Consider the following 25,068-nt stretch of genomic DNA (forward strand, 5'->3'; position numbering starts at 1 on the left):
CAGCAGCTACCTGTTAATGAACGCTAACAGTTAACAGCAGCTACCTGTTAATGAACGCTAACAGGTGACAGCAGCTACCTTTTAACGCACGCTAATAGGTGACAGCAGTAACCTTTTAACGCACGCTAATAGGTGACAGCAGTAACCTATTAATGAAATCTAATAGGCGACAGCAGCTACCTGTCAATGAAATCTAATAGGTAACAGCAGCTACCTATTAATGAACGCTAATAGGTGACTGCAGCTACCTGTTAATGAATGCTAATAGGTGACAGCAGCTACCTGTTAATGAATGCTAATAGGTAACAGCAGCTACCTGTTAATGAATGCTAACAGGTAACAGCAGCTACTTGTTAATGAATGCTAATAGGTGACAGCAGCTACCCATTAATGAAATCTAATAGGTGACTGCAGCTACCTGTTAATGAATGCTAATAGGTGACAGCAGCTACCTGTTAATGAATGCTAACAGGTAACAGCAGCTACCTGTTAATGAATGCTAACAGGTAACAGCAGCTACTTGTTAATGAATGCTAATAGGTGACAGCAGCTACCCATTAATGAAATCTAATAGGTGACAGCAGCTACCTGTTAATGAAAGCTAATAGGTGACAGCAGTTAACAGTAAATGGAAGCTGACAGGGAAGCAGTAGCTACAAGCTAATTATTGCTAACAGGTAATGGAGGCTAACAATTAGTAGCAGCTGGGTTATCTATAAGCTAAGAAAGGCCATATTCAAGCATGGTCACACCGAACAGCTTGATACAAAAACTTCAAACATCAAACGTCACTGGCAGGGTATTTCTTGTCAAAGTTGTAAAAGCGAAAAGAGTAATAAGCATTTTTAGAATGCTATCTTTTAAGCTACTGCAACAGCACAAACTGAAATCGCATGGCCCCACCAACTGAACCACTTACCGGACCTCGTACCAACCCTCAGGTCCTGAGGCCACCGAACGGCGGGCCCAAATCCGCCAGAGGAAGACGTAAACAAAAGGGGGATAGGGACAAGGCCTGTTTTAACTTTTTACATCTCAATTTGAGCTGAAGGGGAAGAGGAGCGATCCCTGTATTTCCCAGAAGGCCAGCCAATTTCATCAATAAATCAGGGCACCAGGGCCTGCAGGAAATGAAAAATGAGTCCATTTCAGCCGAGGCAGGGAGCAGGGGATACGAATCAGGGCAAGTGCCCCACCGAATGACACCTTCTGGGAGAGAACGGTGACGTTGTCCCCCCTACACATAGTGTCGGATCCAAGGTCTATAAATAGCCGGTTTGTCTGAGAGGAAGGTGTGGTGAGTGGTTTTAGGCTTTTGCGGGGTTGGGGAAGCCTCGAAGAAAGTGATATTTATGCAACATAGTATGCTTTTTGAAGCAGGTCACCCGGGAGATTTACAGCAAAAGTGCCAGAGCAAGCAAGAGAGAGGGACGTATACCAAGGTCCCTGAGGAAACTCACCATGTACACCAACTAAAACACTGTCACTACCAGTCAGATCATGGTGATGATGTTTATATCTTTTCAGCCAAACCAGGGAATGACACACAAGGGGATTAGTTACAAGGCCTTGTAACCGGACCTCGGAATGGTGCAGGTATTCTCTGCAGATTGGTGACACCTCACTAACTTTGTTTATGGTCTGTCAGAGAGTGAAATGAGATTGCGGACCTTGGCACCGTGTTTTCCCGCACAGGGTGGAGGGAAATGAAGACCCCCCCACCCAGAAGTACGACCACCCTATCAGGGACCTGCCCCTGCCTCCGTGCCCTGGAAGGAGTGAGCAGAGGCGGTGTGTGAGGGACGGGGCCTACCTGGAACATGCCGGGTCTTGCTGAGCTGAAACAGGGTCCCCGTTCCATGGTCGTCCTCCTGTCCCACCTCTGCCACCTGTACCTGCAGCAAGGGGGCGCTCCACTTTTCAGTGTACTTTGTGCCAATAGGGACCAGGCTGCTGATATCAGAGAGCCCCCTGATGGTAAAAAGCGGAACTGCAGTCAGCTCCCACACCTTTACATGCCTATTGTCGAAGGACACTTCACTTTTTTATATATCTTATCTTAAAAAGAATGAAAAGACAAAGCTGGAATCCCTCTGATCGCTGTGAGCTTCGGACCCCTGGCTGCTTCAAAGGTTTATTGCTATTCATGTATTCAGCAATCAGACACAATCGGCATTGCGATCGGCTCCTCGAGATTTTATAGGGCGCCCAAAAGTCAAAGGCGGGGAGTGAGTCTGCGTGGAAACACAGGGGGATAATTACTTCAAAGCCCTGAGAGATAATCCCCAATGATAGTCATGGAGACTCGGGCGACTTGGGGAGAACTTTAAAACACCTAGTACTTTTTGGTCCAGGTGTAATATAACAAGAGGCAGTAGTGTGGCTTTCTAGTGGGAGTGGTTGGAGGGTGGGGGAAGTGGCATCTCACTGGAGTGTTCCACTAACACGAGTCACCTATTGCTTTAAAAATACAACAACACACATCGCAACATTTATATTTAACTAATATATATATAACTAATGCCACAAGACTGCAAATGACATCAGCCGCACTTAAATGCAGAAGACTTACATCCAAGAAGGGTGTCCATGTTGGACCTTTATGCAAGGTTTTAGCTAAGCTCTCTCCAGTAAAACATCCAGTCATACAAAGATGTGAAGCTGAAGAAGTGCATAGAGGTTTATTTTTGGACGGGTTCTTGTGTGCTGGTCTGTTTCCCAGCAAGGGACACACTCACTTGACATTGATGTTGGCACAGACAAGCGCATTGCTGAGGAGGAACACCTTGCGCTCTTTGGTCTTGAGGACCTGACCACGCTCCCCGTAGACGGTCTCGAAGAGCGTTTCACACAGGATCAGTTGGCTTTGGTCTGAGCTCAGCAGCTGAAGGGGGGGGGGGGGGGGGGTGGAGGATATTCAGGGGCACTCAGGAAAACAGACACCCACATCAGCAACGAAACCGTCATGTCTACGTTTTCCCTTTCACTCACTGCATTTAAGAACTTCCAAACCGAAATAGATGAGAAAATAAGAGACAACTTTATTTAGTTTTTTTTTTTTTTACTACAAACTAAGCCTTAAAGTGAACATTTGGCAACACACTCATGATGTCTCGTTTTCAGGTCTTGCGCTCTTCACAGCTACACAACATTTCACAGATAGAAAAACACGTCACAGATCCCTGGAAAGCTTTTTAGTCAGAGTCCTGGAGGGCAGAATTAGAGACACACTCAGTGGCTTATGCAGAAACACACCACCGGCTTACACTGGCCTATGCTGGGTGTGTGCATGCGCTTTAGCCCTGACGCGGCGCGGTCGATAAACAGGTCATTTCGTTTATCACAAGGCCCCCATCTGACCTGCTTGCTTCAATCTCATTTATTTTTTAAGGCACAATATTAGAGATCTTGTCATATTCAGCAAAAGAGCTAAACGGTGAGTGAAATACAGACTCAATCTGAACAAACATTGCAGGTTTCTAATATTTATGTGTAATCAATCGGAACACTCAATTTCTCTAAATAATGTATTCTTATGCTGCCTACTCCACATCACAGGAAATAAATCGCTGTATCTGCAGAGAATCACTAAGGCTGCCATTTTGGTCAATTACATTCTAAAATGCAGCTGTTAATCAGGCAGGAGCGGCCATTTGCCATTCTGACGTGATCGGAGCACCCCCTAGAGGCCGTGGTGTTCATGATCAGGTTCTTTGAGCTCCTCATCCCCCCATTACTACCAGAGTCCCGTTTCCCCGTCTGCATATGTGTGCATGCATGCTATCTGCCTGTTTGAGATACCAACTGAACCCACTCCTCGCCCACCCGGCTTGCAGGTCTGTATCTCCCTAATTACAGGGAGCTCAACAGCGGTGGAAGAAAGATGAATATTTCATCGGGGAGGAGAGGGGCCCCCTCCCACATACAGCCCCCTCCGAAGTACTCGCGGGGAGCACAGGGGGGGCAGGCGTAACCCAGCCATCTCACACAGGAGCCCCGAATACAGCACGAGTCCCCGCGGATGGCGTGCAATCATGCCTTCCAATTAAATGTTCCATTTCCTCCCTAATTCCCTAATTCGGCAACGCGGCCGCGCTGATTTGCAGCAGCTGATAGCGGGAAGGTAATGGGAACGAAATGACCGCCGCCGTCGCATTTAGTCTGTGTTTGCAGCCGATAAAGTTGCATCATTTCGCCTGGGCGGCCATTTGGAAAAAAAAATCATCGTTTAAAAAAGGAGGTAAAAAATCCAGTGCAGCAGCCAGGAAAATTGAGAACGCATGAGGCTGATTATGGCCCATGGAGGAGTAACAGGGGGCCGGTTACGGCCCCTGGGAGACCGGCGGGTCGGCGGGCCGGGATCGGATCACCTTGCTGAGACCGCGGTCCCTCACGCTGCGCGCCAGCTGCTGCATCTCGGACACCTGATCGGCCACGCGTTTCTGCTCGTTGAGCTTCTCTGCCAGTGTCTCCAGCTCCGTGAGGGCCAACTGCAGCGGCAGCCGGTCTGGATGCTCTTTGGGGGTGTTTTTCAGCATGTCCTGAAAGACAGAGGGGAACCGGCCATTAAGCTGGCCATGTACTTCACACGAAATTGACAGAGTCAAAGTAGTTTTGGTAATATGATGTCGCATGACGCATAATCACCGCAATGATCACTGTTTTGGTGCAGCGCCTGTGCTGGGTCTCTTACGTTTGTTTTGATCCCACTCCTGGCTGACATAAATGTCGCGGTGTTGGTCAGCAGAACCAATTATGCAATTACCAGCATGCTGTGTATCCCACCCCATTTTAAATAGTGTAAATTAATATACATATTTGTGTCTTTTTGTTAATAGTAAATGTCGTGACCATGTAATGTTTGTCGTGGAATCCGTTTTGTTAGCATGTAGCCGTGAGTGTTGTTTAAATCGCTGGCTTCCCTGTCTGCCACCGCTAGTATTAAACTAGTAACGGGTGTTAATAAAGAGAGTAACTTTTATTTTAAAAGAGCTATCATCCCCTTCATTAAAATGACTCATGCAGTCGCCACAGACATTTATTTGAACTCTGTATGTGGATCTGCTGCATCGAAAATATTTTGCACTCTTTAGGGTTGTGGTGTGACACACAATGAACAATGTGGCAACGTCGTCTTAAGTGTGCAAGAAATTGTTCATGCTGATGTGTCCGATTTCGTTTTGTCCAGATGTTTGAAGTATAGCCACAGCTTAAGGGTTGGATGTGGAATTCAGCCAATAGCAATTTAAGGAAACTCGATCATGCAGAGACCTAACTGCCTGTATCTCCTTTACTACTAAGGTGTCAGGATCAGCTGAGTTGATAAAATGGCCAGCTCTCACGGGCTTTTTAGGAGCCTGTTAAACTGGCCAATTCCAACCCCTTAGTCATCTGCAGGTGCCTGGGTATCACATTTTCCATCCCATGTGTGATGCAGGTCCATGATGCCGTTCATATTTTTGTGTGTGTCTGACTGCACAGGTTTTGTCTTGTGGGAACTAATTGTCTTGTAGGTGTGGCAAACCTTAAGCCGTTTTTTTAGCTTGAATTACTTCTCAATTACCTGTCAAAACAACTCGCCTTTCTGTGGTTTTTATGTGTCATTCAATAGGTGTGGGGATAATTACAGTAAAACGGAAGCACATGGGACCCCCAGCCTGTAATTTATGTAATATGTACAATATGTACGGTGCACCAGATGTCCTCACAATGATATAAAACCTTGCTATTTTAATGCTGCGGAGCCCATTTTATCGGTCCCCACAATAGGAAACAGAATTTTAGAAAAATCTGTGCCTGCAGTCCAAAGAATAAAAATGCCATAAGTCTCCTATTTACTTTGGTTACTTATGATTATGGTTAGGGCTGGGTGGGGGTTAAGGTCGTCATAGTTAGCGTTAGCATTTTTCCCATAGAAGTGAATGAGTGGGCCCCATAAGGATAGGTATACCCTACGTGTGTGTGTGTGTGTGTGCAAGCATACACAGTGAAGCTCTCCCTCCACAGCCAGGGCTGAGCTAGGGCCGCTCCCTCTGTGGGCTTTGCTCTCCCTCCACAGCCCGGGCTGAGCTAGGGCCGCTCCCTCTGTGGGCTTTGCTCTCCCTCCACAGCCCGGGCTGAGCTAGGGCCGCTCCCTCTGTGGGCTTTGCTCTCCCTCCACAGCCAGGGCTGAGCTAGGGCCGCTCCCTCTGTGGGCTTTGCTCTCCCTCCACAGCCAGGGCTGAGCTAGGGCCGCTCCCTCTGTGGGCTTTGCTCTCCCTCCACAGCCCGGGCTGAGCTAGGGCCGCTCCCTCTGTGAGCTTTGCTCTAACTCCACAGCCAGGGCTGAGCTAGGGCCGCTCCCTCTGTGGGCTTTGCTCTCCCTCCACAGCCAGGGCTGAGCTAGGGCCGCTCCCTCTGTGGGCTTTGCTCTCCCTCCACAGCCCGGGCTGAGCTAGGGCCGCTCCCTCTGTGAGCTTTGCTCTAACTCCACAGCCAGGGCTGAGCTAGGGCCGCTCCCTCTGTGGGCTTTGCTCTCCCTCCACAGCCCGGACTGAGCTAGGGCCGCTCCCTCTGTGGGCTTTGCTCTCCCTCCACAGCCCGGGCTGAGCTAGGGCCGCTCCCTCTGTGGGCTTTGCTCTCCCTCCACAGCCCGGGCTGAGCTAGGGCCGCTCCCTCTGTGAGCTTTGCTCTAACTCCACAGCCAGGGCTGAGCTAGGGCCGCTCCCTCTGTGGGCTTTGCTCTCCCTCCACAGCCCGGGCTGAGCTAGGGCCGCTCCCTCTGTGGGCTTTGCTCTCCCCAGCTCACACCCTCACTCGCTTCATTAGCGATTCCCGCAAACCCAGGTACGAGCTGCAGCTGCCCACAGAGTCAGAGGAATTCTGTTTGCTAATGTGACATTTTATAGGCCCAAAAGTCAAAGGCAGGGGGGTGTGTCATACGTCTGCATGGGGGGGTGCCGCGCCCTCTCAAGTGTGCCAGGTGCCATTCCTCACGCGACCCTGGCAGTGCTTTCAGGTGACACCGTGCATCACCCCCCCCACGCCCCAGCACTGCAGGTCTCCCGGGCGGCAGCAAGGTGTGTGCAGGATGGCGCCATGAGTCCAGTATATGTGATTTATAAGTTACATGTATGTGTCAATCAGCCTGTAATATATGAAATTTGTACTCTACGTACAGTGTGCAATGGTATTTAATATATGCAGGGAATAAAATGTTTATGTTTGCAGTTAAAAACAGGGTTATATATGTGACACCTGGGGTACAAGTGCAGCGTAGCAGTGTTTAAGCAGTACACTGTGAATTAAACTACATCATGATGTTTTGTATATAGTGCTAAGTACACAGCAACTGAAAAGCATTTAATAATCGTTACACGGGTGATTGTTGGCATTCTCACCCAGCTGGTGACTGACCTGCAGCAGAAGGATAAACTGAGGGAATCTCTGGATGGGTTTCACCATCAGGCCATACAGGGTGATGCGGTCCATGCTGTTGATCTGCTGCTTCTGCAGGACAGTGGACATGGTGGGAACGAGGTCAGCCGGCCGGACGCGCAGATGCAAAGACGTGCAAACGTGCCCTCACTCAAGGACGGAGATCACCTTCAGAAATGCCAGGAAGGTAGGCTTGGTCATGCAGGCTTTCTTGATGATTGTCATAGCGTGGATAAAGTTGTTGACATATTCGCTGTAGACATCCAGTACCATGGATTTGGAGAACTACGAGAGATGGAAAAACTGTCGAAATTTGCAAAGAATTCACCTCCGTATCGGCCTCAGCACAGCAAGTCAAGCTAACCAACTGGAAGATGTGTATTGCGCAAGTAACGCAGAAATGTTCCCTGGTGACTGCCAGTGAGGGGTGACATTCCTCTGATTTATGCCAATATTCAAACCCAAGCTACCAACCGATGCTCCACCACGCTTTGAGGGGTTAACCTGAAACTTCCCAGGAGTGGGAAATTTTGACATAGCCGCAGGCGGGAAGGAAAATGCCAACTTATGGCTGAGGTCCTTAAATCATAATCTGTTTACCCTCCATGAGACCAGAAGTCGCTGTAATTCATTGGGGAGGGGAGGCGGTCCAGAGAGATAGGAGCCCAACATTAATTTGCCTCCCTTTGATTAAACACACATGCCAGACACCCAGGGGTGCCAGAGAAAATTAGGGTGACAAAAATTGACTAGCATGGTGAAGCTCCTTTGTTGACGCAACAAAACAGGAAACGCCGGGCAGGACACTTTTAGAATCCCTCGCCTGTGAGGAATAATCGAGTACATTCGCGTTACAATAACCAGGAATCATTAACCTGTCCACACGCAAACAAACGTGGCAGTTTCAAGATTCGTCTGTGTCCATGGCAACATGTCGTTTAACAAAAAAACTATGTAGACTATGGTTTTAAATACCATATCCAAGGGAAAAAAAATTCATCTTTGAATTTGTAGATGCACTACACTGTCCACCTCTGATAATTAGAATTTACTGATTAGTCGTCATTGTTGACACACCACAGCACATCAATGAAATGTGTCCTCTGCATTTAACCCATATGTGACAATGTGACATAGCAGGGGGCAGCTAATTCAGTGCCCGGGGAGCAGATCTTGGGGGCGGTACCTTGCTGGTCAGGGATTCGAACCTGCAATCCTTTAATTAATCAAGCGCACTCCCCTAATTATTCAGCCACCACTGCCCACCAATAACAGCATTATTGATACCAATGTGATGACAAGATTAGGCATTATTATAAAACGGAACGCGCAGTTCATAATCCCTCTGCTGACTTCAGTAAAGGTCACTGTTCTTCCGGAGCGGTTCGGCTGACATTGATCCAGCCAAGCAACAGATGGGATCGACGCCGCCAATGTAACACTTCCAAACACTAAACGACGGCTCGTTCGCGTGTCAAGTCGCAGCAGGTAACTCATTCCTCTAGATTAAATACGCAGAGATACTCCAGTGCGGGGGGAGGTCCCATAATTGAACCTCACGGCCTCCCGACCACTGCAATGTTCCAGATGGACCAAACTTATATACCTACATGACGGCAAGATATCTGCATCAGCTGCTGTCTTGGGCTGCGTTCCATAATTACGCCAGTCGCTGTATGTGTTTAAGAAACCAGTTTGCAGCATTGACAGGTGTAAATGCAAAACCTGCAGGAGGACAAGCCGGACGAGGCCTGCCTGATGATGTTACTCATGTCGGCATCATTACACCATCTAACTGGTCGGGGTTTTCAAGAAACACAGATTTATAAAGTTTTCATTTCATCCAAGCCGTACGTATCTTCTCTGAAGTCCCGATCATTCATGTGCAGTTGTGCGTTATTCACTCTGCCGCATCGGGCACAGTCTGACCCCGCAACCCTGCCGATTCCCCCTAAAACTCACAGAGGCCACAAAGAGGTCACCGATCTTCTCGCTGTTGTCCCACTCGGCCACACGAGAGACCAGCGCGATCTGGAACATGGAGTGGCACTGCAGGATCTCCTGCACCCGGTGGAAGATGATCCGCACCTTTCTGGGGCTCAAGATCTGGGGCTCAGCCTCCTGGAGGGGCTGCTGGTACTCCTGAAGATGGGAAGAGCATGAGCCAGGGGGCAGGGACCAGAATGCGAGGAAAATAGAAAGGATAGCAAACCAGGAGGTGCGAAGTGGATAAGGCCAAACAGGGACTGAGGCAACGGAAAACAAAAACACTGATTCTATCGCAGGGATTTTCTCATCCTCTGATCTAAACTGAGGTCTGCGTATTGAAACACTGCCATGTCGCACGGAGGATCTCCATGCTCGTACATCCCCGGTCATGTGAACAGGATATACATGCTATAGAACACCAGGCCATTTTACACAATGTATGACGACAGTACGATTTCAAAAACATAGCAAATATCCCTCTACCTGAATAAACAGTAATGGTTTTGCCCTGGAGCTCAAAGCAGAAAGAACAGGACATGATGTAGGAGACGCTCTGACTGGATGGGAGGCTAATTTGAGAATTTGATGATAAAATTAAACACTAATAAACAGTAGGTGGCTTTAAAAAAAAATAAAAAATTCTAACCGTGTTTTAATAATCAGTTTAAAGACCACAAGCATTTACATTGACGTTTGTCTTACTTAGTAGACATTTTGTCCAAAGCAATATACAAGTGAGGCAAATAGCACACTGCAAACATACATTCTTTTGAGGAGACAACACACAGGGACAGCTAGTGAGAGATCGCAGGAAGCAGCGCCTCATGGAAGCTGAAACCATAGCACCAAAGTATGCCAGTGGCACATGTGAGCACAGTGAAGAACAGCCCAACACGACATGCTAAACGCCCACTGTCACGGACGAGGTCACAGCGAGTTTGTGACTGATTTAACACGTGTGCCTCTGAGGAGGCGAAATGCCCAGAAGAGGTACAGAGCTAGTGAGGCGGATACTGTGAGACCTCAGCTTTCCTTTATGTAAGCCTTTCAAAGCCAATAATTCCCAGCATCATAAACGGCCGTGCTGGGTACATAAACTTGGTTTATCTACTAAAGGCCATTCACGCCAACCAGACAACAGTAATGTCCTTTTTTAATCTCCCTCCCCACCAAAAGCTGCAGAGTACTAAAGAAATCTGGTTCCGCCACAACTTAATTGAGAACAGAATTATGCATATATAGTTGTTTATGAGTCAAATCTGCAAACGTCCGTTGTCCAATCAGCTGCTGCGCTTGTCTAGAAGAGGCGTTCACAGGACACCATGTCCCATGCAATTTCACTGCGACGTGATTTCAACTGCGATAATATAGTTTATGCACCGTCAGCTGCTGACTGAGCTGATATGGTCTGATTCTGTAGAGACTGGTTTCTAGGTTAATGATTTTACAAATATCATCAGTTTTATAAAACAAATAGCCTGACTTCTGCACAGAAATATATACAGTGCATGGTGCCCGAAATCAAAAGTGTGATTTATGTTTAGCATCAGTTACACAGGGGATTCCAGGTGATCGTGTTTAACATTTTTGCATGAATAATTCTCCTGTGAGATTACAGGTGAGTGTGTTTAACATTTTTTGCATGAATAATTCTCCTGTGAGACTACAGATGATCGTGTTTAAAATGTTTTATGTGAATAATTCTCCTGTGAGATTCCAGGTGATTGTGTTTAACGTGTTTTATGTGAGTAAGTCTCCTGTAAGATTACATGTGAGTGTGTTTAATGTGTTTTATGTGAAAAAGCCTCCTGTGAGATTACAGGTGTGTGTATTTAACATTCTTTGCATGAATTATTCTCCTGTGAGACTACAGGTGAGTGTGTTTAACATGTTTTATATGAATAAGCCTCCTGTGAGATTACAGGTGTGTGTTTAATATGTTTTATATGAATACACCTCTTGTGAGATTACAGGTGTGTGTGTTTAATGTGTTTTTTGTGAATACACCTCCTGTGAGATTACAGGTGAGTGTGTTTAACGTGTTTTCTGTGAATAAGCCTCCTGTGAGATTACAGGTGAGTGTGTTTAACGTGTTTTATGTGAATACGCCTCCTGTGAGATTACAGGCCTGTGTTTAAGGTCTTACCTGAACGATCCTTCTGAGGGACTCCAGGTAACTCCTCTCGCTTTGAACGATGGAGCCCAGGATGTGGCGACGAAGAACCTGAGAACAAAGGCCTGCAATTTAGAGAAGCTGGACTTTATTTCATGTGAAAGTTAAAGGGGCAGTTCACCCCAAAACTGAAAAAAGATGCTTTTGATGAGAATTAGTGCTATCGATCCATCAAGGTCGTTCTGCTGGGAGTTACCCAGTTTTGGAGAAATCGACCCTAGAAATGCCAGTATTCTCTTGAATAGAATGGGATTGAATGACATTCTTTCTGTGGTGATTAAAGGGTCAAAATAATAGATCAGTAATATTCAACAGCAACATCTCTTACCAGAAATCATGACGCAGTTACTCACAATAATTCACAGACTTTGAAGTGAGCAGTTTAATGTAGGAACTATTTTCTTCTACCAAACTCCACACACCAGTCGTATCACTCCACAGAACATAGGAACACTGGTGCCCCAGCAATACCAGTCCCACTAAAATACATCTTCTTTCAGTTTTAGAGTGACCTGTCCCTTTAAATAAATAATTAGTGCTTTCTTGAAGCTCAGCTTAAGTGCCTCCCTCAGTGGTACAACAGAATTACCCTTTGAGACTAGGAATGTAAGTCTTCAGGTCACATCTCCTTAACTAGCAGGTTACCTTTCATCTCTAGCTAGGTAGATTAGAACCATGTATACGTGACTACTGATCAGATTCCGTTTGACCGCAGAGCTGCCCTGTCCTTTACCATCCTTAACTCCTGTCTATGGAGCACCATGAAATCGGGGGGCACCTGCTGGCTGCTCAGTCCCTCGGGCATGGGTCCCAGCCGTGGGGGTGGGCTCTTCGCCTCGGACACCATCACATCCAGGAACACCGAGTCGTCCTCCAGCTTCTCATCTGAGTAGGAAGGCGGACATAAGGCGACACTGAGAAACAGGGCTCCACCCCGCGGCTCGTCTGGATGGCTTTCTGTTGAGGGATGCAGCTCGGCTCACGCCGGTGCCCCAAGCAGACAGACAGACAGACAAACACACAGACACACCTATGAGAATCCTGCCACCAGCTGTGCTCTGTGACACATGCTTTTTCTTTCTAGCAGGGAATTCCCGGCGCACTAAGGGGAGACCCACACACACACACACACACACACACAATGCGGGCACGAGCTCCGTCACGCATCGTATTTCAATCCCGGAATGTTAAAATGCACCAGGGGTCCCTCACTATCTGAACCTGAAAATTCAAATCCCAGCTGCCCAGAACGGACCCAGTTCCCCAGACCCCACGGGAATGGCTACGTTATGAACAGTTTCTAAAGTACCTAATCATTCCGCGCTAATGGCTGCCGATTCTGCCTCGTCGAGGGGTGCGAAGGGTTGGACATGCCGCCTGAACTCCTTCCATTTGTCATCTTATTCTATTTACCCCTCACACCGAAAAGGCAGACAGCCAAGGCACTGCCTTATAGTCAAAGAGAGGCGACCCGGCTGATCCCAATGACACCATTTCCAGCACAAACTGCTCAGGATCTTTCTTAAAGTGTTTTTTTCCCCCACGATTATTTTCTCGGCTCAAACTGGGACACAGATGGTTAGCAGGAGAGAACATGTTTTACTTTGATTCCTGGGCACCAATAAACTCTCTGAAGATGGAATCTGACTATGGAGAACAGTTATGAAGCAAACAGGGGTCTTCAAAAAGGCTTTGAAGGGAATGCAGGAAAGCAAAGATCACTGAGCACAAAGACCCCTGATTTACCGGCGGTGTCCTTTCTCTGCAGGAAAGGCACTTTGCGCATCACGGCCATCCTTGTTTTCTCCAGACCATCCTTCGTTCCGCTCCTGGCAGCTCTCATCAGCTGGTGGACCTGCAGTTGTAGGGTGTGGAGAGGGTGTGGGGGTCGGGGTGCAAACACAACAGGGCAGTGGGGGGGGGGGCAGTTGTTAATCCAGCACTAACTGACCTAATGGATGCTGCTCCCAGCTCAACAGCACTGCAAAGCTTCTCTCATAGGGGGGATATTTAAAATGAAACACAAGACGGTACCCCCCCCCGTTTTCTGGGCCGTGCAGGATCCCGATACTCCCCCCCTCCCATCTGCCATGGCGCCAACGCTCCGACTCAGCACAAACACTCCGGAAAGCCTCTTAATTTCACCGCGGCTTGACATGGGGTCGTTAATTAGCCAGGCTCAGCGCGGTCCTGGGCGGCTCTTCCCGTCAGCTGATTGATGCACGCTGGCTGCTCATCGGACGGGAGGAAATTCCCGCGAGCCGCAGCCTGTCCCTGGCTCCGCCCCTCACGCCCCTTGCCCCGCCCCCCCCACCACTGTCCACGAGAGGTATTGGTACCTTGGTGTGCCCTCTTGGCCGTGCCCAGTGCCGCAAGGATGGCCCACGCCTGGCCTTGGCACTTCGCTCCTTTGACCGCGACACATCCAGGGAAGACTGTGGGAGGAAGGGGTTATCGCCATGGCGACCCCATGAGGGTGTGGAGAAGAAATCAGGGAGTAAAGAGAGACAAATACAAGGGTCAGAAAACACAGCGCCAAGGTCACGCAGAAGCACGGAAGAGACGGGGATGCTTATCACATGCAAATCTCTGTGTGCATCTACACCATGCGATCAACTCAAAGCCACTGATTCTTCGTTCCTATTGCTTTGTAAGCTTGATTCAGTGACAATTTGCTGCCGACACAGAGACCAGAAGCATCCCAGTCAGCAGCCGTGGGCAAATTCTACATCAAGAGCAAATTACATTGTTCTTGGCAAGTGCAATTGTGAAAGGAGACAAATTCCCCTGTTCCTAAAGAAAAAAAACAGTCATGAATTTCAGATCATAATCGTCTATGGAGGATTATTTTCACAGAAAAATCCACGACAAAATTGCTTTGGCAAATAAAGAGAAAAATTGGAGTTGGGATAATCAGATCTTCCTGCAGATGAGTGTGTGAAATCCCCCCCCCCCCCAGCACCTGTAGCAGGCCCCCACAGTTTACACAACGTGGGCATGCAAACTTCTTTTGCAAAAGGGATACAAAATGGCTGAAAAAGGGCAAAGGTTGGGTCTGAACACTGCGGAGGGAGGTCTGGGGTATAGAAAGGAGCAGGCAGGGGGCGGCAGTGTCGGAGGTGCAGTGAAGCTCATACGCACAGGAAAGGGAGAAGGCAAGGGAGGGAAACGCACATCAGAAAAGGATGCTCGTGTTTACTCAAGGCAAAGAAGCAGAGAACCCAAGCAAGCCAACACCAGGCAGGACTCCAATGCCCTGCACCCAGCAGCCATCACTGCCCCCGCCTGGACTTCAGCCTTCGTTTTAATGGAGTGGAAAAGCATAAGAATGTCAGGCGCAAGACCCTGCCACTCAGTGTGAACCAACAGTGCCACTCGGTGGTCAGTTTTGGGACTGCAGTTGGCTAGTCGGCATGGCTGTGTAGGTGGACTGTGGAGGGGAACGATGTCTCGGTTTGGAATATGCTGTAGTTTTGTTTAGACAATGAAAGAATGAAGTGTTGCTCTTCACACAAAGAACCTGGCTCCCTTTCACTAGTTGGCATTATTTTCTGGGTCCGTTCTACTCTGTCGTAAACTCTGCCAGAGTAGCTCCAGAGGAAAAGCACAATACAGGAACAAACAACCACGCTGACCCCTAACACGCTGGTCCCTTACACGCTGGCCCTTAACACACGAGCCCCTTACACGCTGGCCCCTTACACGCTGGCCCTTAACACACGAGCCCCTTACACACTGGCCCCTTACACGCTGGTCCCTTACACGCTGGTCCCTTACACGCTGGTCCCTTACACGCTGGCCCCTTACACGCTGGCTCCTTACACGCTGGCCCCTTACACGCTGGCCCCTTACACACGGGCCCCTTACACGCTGGCCCCTTACACACGAGCCCCTTACACACGAGCCCCTTACACGCTGGCCCCTTACACACGAGCCCCTTACACGCTGGCCCCTTACACACGGGCCCATTACACGCTGGTCCCTTACACGCTGGCCCCTTACACACGGGCCCATTACACGCTGGTCCCTTACACGCTGGTCCCTTACACGCTGGCTCCTTACACGCTGGCCCCTTACACACGAGCCCCTTACACGCTGGCCCCTTACACACGGGCCCCTTACACGCTGGCTCCTTACACACGAGCCCCTTACACGCTGGCCCCTTACACGCTGGCTCCTTACACGCTGGTCCCTTACACACGGGCCCATTACACGCTGGTCCCTTACACGCTGGTCCCTTACACGCTGGCCCCTTACACGCGAGCCCCTTACACGCTGGCCCCTTACACGCTGGCCCCTTACACACGGGCCCATTACACGCTGGCTCCTTACACGCTGGCTCCTTACACACTGGCTCCTTACACGCTGGCCCCTTACACACGAGCCCCTTACACGCTGGCTCCTTACACGCTGGCTCCTTACACGCTGGCCCCTTACACGCTGGCTCCTTACACACGAGCCCCTTACACGCTGGCCCCTTACACGCTGGCTCCTTACACGCTGGTCCCTTAACACACGAGCCCCTTACACGCTGGCCCCTTACACGCTGGCCCTTAACACACGAGCCCCTTACACACTGGCCCCTTACACGCTGGTCCCTTACACGCTGGCCCCTTACACACGAGCCCCTTACACGCTGGCTCCTTACACGCTGGCCCCTTACACGCTGGCCCCTTACACGCTGGCTCCTTACACGCTGGCCCCTTACACACGAGCCCCTTACACGCTGGCCCCTTACACGCTGGCCCCTTACACACGGGCCCATTACACGCTGGCTCCTTACACGCTGGCTCCTTACACGCTGGCCCCTTACACACGAGCCCCTTACACGCTGGCTCCTTACACGCTGGCCCCTTACACACGAGCCCCTTACACGCTGGCCCCTTACACGCTGGCCCCTTACACACGGGCCCATTACACGCTGGCTCCTTACACGCTGGCCCCTTACACGCTGGCCCCTTACACACGAGCCCCTTACACGCTGGCCCCTTACACGCTGGCCCCTTACACACTGGCTCCTTACACGCTGGTCGCTTACACGCTGGTCCCTTACACGCTGGTCCCTTACACACGAGCCCCTTACACGCTGGTCCCTTACACGCTGACTCCTTACACGCTGGCCCCTTACAAGCTGGCCCCTTACACGCTGGCCCCTTACACGCTGGCCCCTTACACGCTGGCTCCTTACACGCTGGCCCCTTACACGCTGGCCCCTTACACGCTGGCCCCTTACACACGAGCCCCTTACACGCTGGTCCCTTACACGCTGACTCCTTACAAGCTGGTCCCTTACACGCTGGCCCCTTACACGCTGGCTCCTTACACACTGGCCCCTTACACGCTGACTCCTTACACGCTGGCCCCTTACACGCTGACTCCTTACAAGCTGGCCCCTTACACGCTGGCCCCTTACACGCTGGCCCCTTACACGCAGGCCCCTTACACGCAGGCCCCTTACACGCTGGCCCCTTACACGCTGGCCCCTTACACGCTGACCCCTTACCTTGAAGCGGACCACCTCTCGGCCCTCACCCTCAGACGTCTCTTCATAGCTTTCGAACTCACTGGAGCTCCAGCCATTGTCCACCGCTGGCCCTGTCGCCTCGGCCTTCTGCACGTTCTCGTAGATCAGCTCGCCTGATGGAGTCGGGGGTTATATGATTGTGTCACCAGTATAGCCAGTCTGTCACATCACCAGGCTGTTCATCACTGACATTTGGCCTTGGCGGCCAAACCCTTCATCCAGTTAAAAACAGCACAGTGATTCTAAGGTCCAACATTGCCAGGACTGGAAACAGTGCCTGCTGCCTTAACACCACTTCTGGCACAGTGAACATGGCCCTCACCTTCTCTGGCGGGGACCTCCTCGATGGGAACCTCATCATAGATCACCTCCTTGCTCCCTGTCCCTGGGCCAAAGCCCGCCTTGCCCCCACCTAAAAGAGGACACAAAAATGCCATCAATACCTAGAGTGCGGTGGAATGGTCAGTGCTGATCAGCAAAAGTGGGTAGTTCAAGTTCAAAGAGTAAAAGTCCCGACCAGGATTTTGTTTCAATCAACCAGTTAAGTACTCTGTGACTGCGATTCTTTATACTCTATAAACTGGTTGGTTGAAACAAAGTCCCGGTCTGGACTTTTACTCTCTGGACCTGAATTACCCACCTATGCTCATCAGTTCTGTTGGTGTCTGTTCAGTTCCCTGTGTTTACGTGCAAATGCAATTTCCATGGGAATGTGCTTTTGGGATTTTAACCGTGGATATTAGTCTATCCATCCTACCTTGGTCAGAGTCACATGTGGACCCAGAGCCTCTCACAGACAGCATGGGGTACAAGGCTGAGGTACACCCCCAGTCCAGACACATACATTCACACCCCCACACACCCAACTGGACACCAATGCACAGGTTTCACTCAGGCTAGTGCTTATTATCTATTAATTATATTAGAAAATGATCATATTGTGCATCAAGATACTGAAAGAAATTTGATCATTATAACTAAGGTATCAGAAGATCCAGAAAATGACAAACGCCCTTCCGTGGATGTTATCTGGTAAATTCTGCATAGGAGTTACCAGTAAAAGTTAGGAATTGGTGACAAACTTTGCCAATAGCTACCTGGTTTAACCCAACGAGATGCAGCTGAAAAGGGGGGGCAGCCTAGAGCAGAGCTATGAAAGATTCTCCTGGGATTCAATCCCATCACATGAGGAAACAGCATATGGCCAGAAAAATTGTAATTTCAAGGCCTAGCTTTGACGGTTGAGCGAGGGAGTCAACAACAACACGTCGACGTGCAACATGCATGTGGCGCCCACTCCCGCACCAGCCGGCGAGCCAATCAGCTTCAAGCCAATCAGCTTCAAGCCAATCAGCTTCAAGCCAATCAGCTTCAAGGTCAGATTCCAAAAATCAGAGGAACCAGGAACAGTGGCGCCAGTGGGGCCAAGAATGCCCACTAACTGGGCCAAAGTTAGCAGATTTTGTAAAACCAGGTGTTGAGGAGTCCCGTGTGCCTCTGACAGGGTTAACGAGTGTGACCACCTTCTCTAACAGCCCAATTGAGAAGGACGAAATGTTCCGAAAACCTTTCCAGCACTTCCCTCTGGCCCCTCCGCTCAGTGACGGCTCAAGCTGCCTTCGGTTGCGAAACAGACAGGCAACTCCACTCTAAGAGACAGTTTGTGAACCATGAGGAACGTACCGGGAGAACAGGTCGGTCCGCAATTCATAATGAAACCTGACAAGGGAGGTGCCGTGGATCCAGTTTCCAGATGTGCACCAAAGCAAGAAAACACATTTTGCCTATTCCGGTTTGCTTCATTTGCTATTTTCTCAAATAGTGCCATTGTTGACAAATCTAATCTGTTTCTTATTATATTATGTTTTTTTTTTTACTTTCACTCAACAGCTACGTTATCAGGTACAGATTGCTGATTTATGCCAACAGCCTGTTCCTCCAAACAGTGAAGCATGTGACTGCGAGGTTCAGTTACTGTGTCATTTGGAAAGTGGTGCTTACAACATCTCAGAAACTGTCACTCTCCTGGTCGGCATCTAGATTTTACAAAGGACGGCGCCATCGACAGAAAACATACATTCAGCAATAGTTTTGAGGATGGAAAAATCTTGCAGATGAGAGAGAAGTTGAACGGCCAGACTTCTTAAAGCCATAAGGAAAGCTACAAGTGCAAAAATGTCATGGGCCAAACTAAATAGCTAAGTTTCCGATAGCTTGTTGAGTCCATGCCCTGAAGACTTCCAAGTGTTCTGTAGGCTGAAGGGGGTCCTACTTGGCTGTAGGCAGATCTAACTAATATAAGTGAACCCCAAGTTTATATTAGCAAAGCTGTACTTTCAACGAAAAAAAGAAAATAGAAAATATAAAAGCCTGTAAAATGTGCTGGAGTCAGTTCTGTTTGCTAAGAGAATTTAGCCTTCTGGTGATGCAGTTAAAGTCACTGATTCTTTGTCGGACAGATTTTCTGAACCCGGGCCATAGGGACCCCCAGGCGGTCAGCATTTTTTCTCCCTCCCTTGGGAAATACTGCAGACCAGAGACCCGCTTCCACGAAGTCTGAGTTTAAGCCACCCTGCCCCCAGTGAAACCCCCAGTGCGATGAGACCACATCTGAGGACTCTGCCAGCCTCGTGAATGTACACAGCAGCTGGCGTTTCCAAACGACACTGCGTTGTGTTTTATCATCTACGAAAGTTGGAAGCTTGTAGACTCTTTTAATATCAAGCACTCCTTTGAGATTGGACCAGAGAGGGTCTAAATCAGGAGCGCAGCCATTTCATGTGACAGTTTTCATTCACTCAACACTTCAGAACGACATTCTTAATGCTGCAGAACAATAAACAATCAGGCAGCTGCCGGTTTTCTGAACAACTCCCTTAAGTGTCGCGTTAAAGGAACACCCTTTGGCAACAGCTGAGCTCAAATACACCCGACTCCTCGTCTCGATATTTGCAGGAAAATACCTTCTTTCTTTTGCTCAAACTTCAAAATCTTAATTTCACCTGAAGAAGTGTCAAAAAAGTTTAAAAGCATGAAAATCCAGGAAACCGATCAAATCCTTCATAGCATGTAAATTTTTTCAGTCCTACAACATCCAATATGAACAAATTCTAACAATTGCAAAACTCCAACCAAGTTACAACGTACAAGCACCTTCAACCACACTACATAAAATTAGTTTTTTTGAAAAAGCAGCTGAACAAATATCCACAGACCACTGACAACTATTCAGAGTTTTTTATAATTAAATATTTCATTACCAGCCACATGTCACACTGATCTATATTCAGGAAAATGGAATCAGACATTTGCACAGGGCTACTGACCATTCTCAGGCGTGTTCATTGACTGAATGAGATTCATAATGTAACAAAAATCTTTGCTGGGGAAGAGAAGCACCAATCAGTTGGACGAATGAAGTGATTTAACGGGAGTGATGATGCTGGTGCACCTCCTCAGTGATTGGCTTTTTGGAAAAGAAAGAAAAATGTTCATCTCCATTTGTATGCAAATGATATTGCCACATATGCTAATATGGGAACCTTCATTGAGTCTCTACAGAATATCCCTACTGCTATTAATATCCATCCTTCCATTATCCAGTGTAGGACAGCAGTGAGTCAAGTGCCTCTCCCAGGAAGAGAAGGATATGGGGCAGGGAGGAAGCCAGATAGGATGCCTGTCCATTAGCCGTTAGAGGGAGATCAGGTACACCTATGTACCACGCAAATATTAAGAGTATAACATCAACATCAACATGCTTGATAATGGAGTAGGCAAAGGAAACCGAAAGGAAGAGAGAGGCAACATCCAAGATTCAAAGCCAGGAGTCGCACCGCGTCCGGTGAGTGTGACGTTGCTCGGAGGCAATGCTGACTAGCGATGAATCGCATTTAAGCGGAGCAGTCAGCGTTGCTTGGCTTCCATTCGGAGTCTATCTTCTGAATTCGTGGGACTTGGTTCTATTTCAGTATTATTTGCCGGTAATCCCGAAAAGTAAGATGCAGCTTCCCATAAACAGTCGCATACCCATCATTAGATTATGAGGTAAGTGATCTTCTGATCCTCTAGTCCTCCATCATGTTCAGTCATTCAATTATATCTCCTGTCCTGTTTTCTTAGCCCCCGCAGGGAAACAGATGTTCATTTATAATAACATATCTCTGTTTCCTGCCTCGAAAATGCTTCAGTTAATAAAGTAAATTCAAGGACCCTTCCAAGGAAGTTATTTTAGGCATTTTCTCCACATTTGTCCTGTCATGTTTTTCAATTGTAACATACACACTGCTTGATAAAGACTTTTGTTTCTGGACATAACATTTCCTCCAATGACAATATTTATCTTCTATGACTAAACCAAGAGGGTGAGTGTGTGGCTCAGTAGGATAAGACTCTGTGTTCTTGATCAGAAGGTCATTAGTTCAAATCCCCCCTCGTTGTTCCAAGGATGCTACACCCTGGCTGACTCTGTTCTCCCACCCCAAGCTTCACTCTCACCCATATGTATGCAGGGGGGAAGTTAAATTATCATGCTACCGCCCCCCCCCCACAATCAAACTCTCACATACAGCATTGTATGTGTGTCTGTCTCAAAGGAGATCAAGATGAGATATGCACAAGGCTTGTACTTTGCAAATAGAAGCTAATTCATCATTTTATTCATAAACAATTACTCAACAAATCACTGGAGCACTATCGTGAAATCGGCACATAAAAACCCAACGCAATCAAATTGGTTTTGTTTACTGCATTCTGCTCTGATATCTCCATGTTTTCAGAGGACGGCTGTTCAGAGCATTATCAGCGTCCGACAACCAAGCCAGCGACTTCCAGACGCTTATCCGGTACAGGGTCCTTGGGAGGGTGGCCGAGAAAAATTAGGCAAGGAGGTCGGCACGTTTTACACTTCATATCTACAGTGTAACTATGGAGTTTTCAGAGTGTTTACACCGGGGACTGTTCTGGGGACCGAGGATATCTGGGGATTAGTCAAAGAAGTGTCACATGTCACTGTGCAGTGCACAGAGTCTGTAAAAGTGACTGCAGAAAAAGATCCAAAGCTTCACTAAAAACATTTAGGACTTAAGCCCTGTAAGTCCGCCCCTGACAGAGGCCATGTTTACACAGTCATTAAACATGAAAAGCAGCTCAGCAACACAGATCTGTGGCATTCCTCAGAGCCAATAAGTCAGCGCAAGAATATAATCTTCTGTGACCACGGTGTCCAAGTCTGACACATTGATAGGGAAATTAATTCTTTAGTAGTAATGGCGAACAGTAAGCTGTGGGAGTCAGTGCTGAGAGGGGGGAAAGCGTGTGGTTTATCCAGAGGCCAGTGCAGACTGGATGCAGCTACAGTAAAGCACGGGAGGGTAGGCCTGTCTGACTTGGTCCATGCAAAAGGAGCGTAAGGCTACAGGCTGGACTGGGACTGACGTGGATCTGGTCCAGTTAAAACAAAGCCAACGTCTTAAATCCAGGAGTACTATGACTGTCCCTAATAGCAGCTTGATGTTGGACCGGTGGGGCCAGTGCCACACTGTCTCATCCTCCAGTTCGTAACGCATAAACCAAAGAGCGTCATTCCTGATGTGGCAGCTAAGGGGCAGCAGGGAGCAAAATATCCTTGAGTCGCCATCAATGAGAAGTAGAAAGGGAGCAAAAATAAACCAGCGGTCAAGATTGTGGAAACGTCTAACATTACACTGCACGAATATTGGCGGTAATGTTTATAAGCAATCAAAGAATGCTACAAATGTCATACATTAGTCAATTAAGTAATTAACCGAAGCAACTTTTGAATAAAGGGGCGGCATGGTGGTGCAGTGGTTAGCACTGTTGCCTCACACCTCTGGGACCCGGGTTCGAGTCTCTGCCTCGGTCACATGTGTGTGGAGTTTGCATGTTCTCCCCATGTCGTCATGGGGTTTCCTCCGGCTACTCCGGTTTCCCCCCACAGTCCAAAGACATGCTGAGACTAATTGGACTGAAATTGCCTGTAGGTGTGCATGTGTGAGTGAATGATGTGTGAGTGCGCCTTGCGATGGGCTGGCCCCCCATCCTGGGTTGTTCCCTGCCTCGTGCCCATTGCTTTGGGGATAGGCTCCGGACGCCCCCCCCCCCCCCCCCCCCCCGCAACCCAGTAGGATAAGCGGTTTGGAAAATGGATGGATGGAACTTTTGAATAAAGTTCTCTAAATATTGGAAGTGTTTCCACAATTTTGGACACTAGTGCATCTGGAGTGCACTACCAGCAAGGTGCCATTTCCATCAGTTTGATCCATCAAGCTTGATTAGATGATGATGGTACTTTTGAGTATTTTTTTATATCTGGTGACTCTTGCTTTTCATTGTGTCTGCTGTGTTGCTTTCAGTCCCCAGAGAATCACAAGAGGAGGGGAAAGCATTTCTGAGAAACAATACTGAAAGGCTTCAAAGGAAACAAAATTTGGCAAGGAGGGTTTCTGTGAAAACAAGCACTACTCTATTTCACAGATGATGTCACCTCTGCCATCTTGTTTCACATATTGTTATCTCTCCCGTGGTAAGGTCAGGCTATGAGGGGGGTGGCGAGATAGACAGGGTCACCATGCATCCGGGTTTTCCTGGAAATGTCCTCTTTTTGGGCCCCTGTGCAGACATTCAGACAATTTTTCAAAAATCGGCAGTTTATCCGGGATTAGTGCTGCAACCCATATGACTGTGTTGCAAGTGCAATGCCAAGTGAAGAATAAGGTACTGATTTTCTATATATGGCAGCCACTCAGTATCGTCACACAGCATTTGCAAGGCTCATGCACGTCTCCTTCAAAAGTGAAACGAGATTACACACATTCCTACGTGTCACGCTGCTGGTGAGTGACATCAACTTCCGGAATGTTTCCCGAAGTTGACCTCACTTAAAAATTTCATATTTGCGTTTTCCTCTCACCAAATATGGTAACACTAGACATTTAGGTAGCAAGCAAGAATCAATCACTCTGTCCTGTCTCAGACCCAAATCCAAATAAAAATATCTTGGTCCATCCTACTTGCTCAACCAAGAGGTCTGAGCTTCTATGGGTAAATTTACCCAGAGATGAGTGACGCTCTTAGGTACCTCCTGGAAGGAAGATTCTCCTCTTGACACACTGGAAATTCGAAGGAGCTAAATCAGCATTAAAAGCTAAATCTGATTTGAAGCTGAAGCAAACTCCATGGACAGTATTTTATGTGGCAGAGGAAGCCAATCGAAGCACTTTGAGGGAAGATTAAAGGCAATTTGTGTGAGCACAGGAAGTGAGAGACAAGAACGTTCATTATAAGAGCACCACGTTGATTTAAAAATGGCTTTTTCAGTTCGCGAGGAAGGGATGCTTCTTTACCTTGGCAACGCCCATTGTTCTCGCCAGCGGTGTCCTGCTGATCGCTGGGCAGCACCTCCGCCTGCCTGTCTCCAGCGGCCCCCTTGTCAATGGATCCCCTGGAATGTGAACAGCGCAAGAGCTGTTAGCCGTCTCAGGAAGGCCTGGACGCTCCCCCATCCGGACCCGGGAGAGCTCCTGTCTGTACATTGTCATCCCTGTCACCGACCTTAGCAATTACACACCGAAAAACACTCACCGAAAGCATTATAATTTTCCTGCTTGAAGAATGCTTTGTAGTAGCAACATATATGTCAACAGTCACGGCTCTCCCTGTCCACATGGTTCATACACTTGTATGTTTTTAATCTAGGTTTATCTGGATCGCCAAACCATACCACCGGAGCTGGGAATAAATGCGAGTTCCAGCAGAACCCAAGTCAGATGGTTTCAGCAGCTATCTGAGGGCACCGACACTGAGACGACCACCACCGTGAGTTCTGAGTGACGTGGGGACATGCAGTTTGTTCATCACGTAACTGAACCCCTTAAAAGAAAAACCAAACTACGTACTTTTGCAGGGCGTAAAATACCAAATTGCATACACAGCGTCATTACGTAAA

General features: G+C 48.3%; 1 protein-coding gene across 1 annotated transcript in view; it reads right to left on the reverse strand.

Annotated features, from left to right (window-relative positions):
• Window positions 1-25,068, reverse strand: part of arhgef10la (Rho guanine nucleotide exchange factor (GEF) 10-like a) — a 72,237-nt gene that overhangs the window by 37,672 nt on the left and 9,497 nt on the right. The window contains exons 4-16 of the mRNA XM_049021683.1: window positions 24,467-24,564; window positions 17,425-17,514; window positions 17,082-17,215; window positions 13,918-14,013; window positions 13,325-13,433; window positions 12,357-12,463; window positions 11,552-11,629; window positions 9,379-9,558; window positions 7,585-7,701; window positions 7,396-7,488; window positions 4,371-4,541; window positions 2,739-2,884; window positions 1,814-1,971 (exon numbers count right to left, since the gene is read on the reverse strand). Of these exons, the coding sequence (XP_048877640.1) occupies window positions 1,814-1,971; window positions 2,739-2,884; window positions 4,371-4,541; window positions 7,396-7,488; window positions 7,585-7,701; window positions 9,379-9,558; window positions 11,552-11,629; window positions 12,357-12,463; window positions 13,325-13,433; window positions 13,918-14,013; window positions 17,082-17,215; window positions 17,425-17,514; window positions 24,467-24,564 (1,577 nt within the window). The remainder of the gene's footprint in view (window positions 1-1,813; window positions 1,972-2,738; window positions 2,885-4,370; window positions 4,542-7,395; window positions 7,489-7,584; window positions 7,702-9,378; window positions 9,559-11,551; window positions 11,630-12,356; window positions 12,464-13,324; window positions 13,434-13,917; window positions 14,014-17,081; window positions 17,216-17,424; window positions 17,515-24,466; window positions 24,565-25,068) is intronic.

This window comes from Brienomyrus brachyistius, chromosome 8 (assembly GCF_023856365.1).
Source record: "Brienomyrus brachyistius isolate T26 chromosome 8, BBRACH_0.4, whole genome shotgun sequence".
NCBI lineage: Eukaryota > Metazoa > Chordata > Actinopteri > Osteoglossiformes > Mormyridae > Brienomyrus > Brienomyrus brachyistius.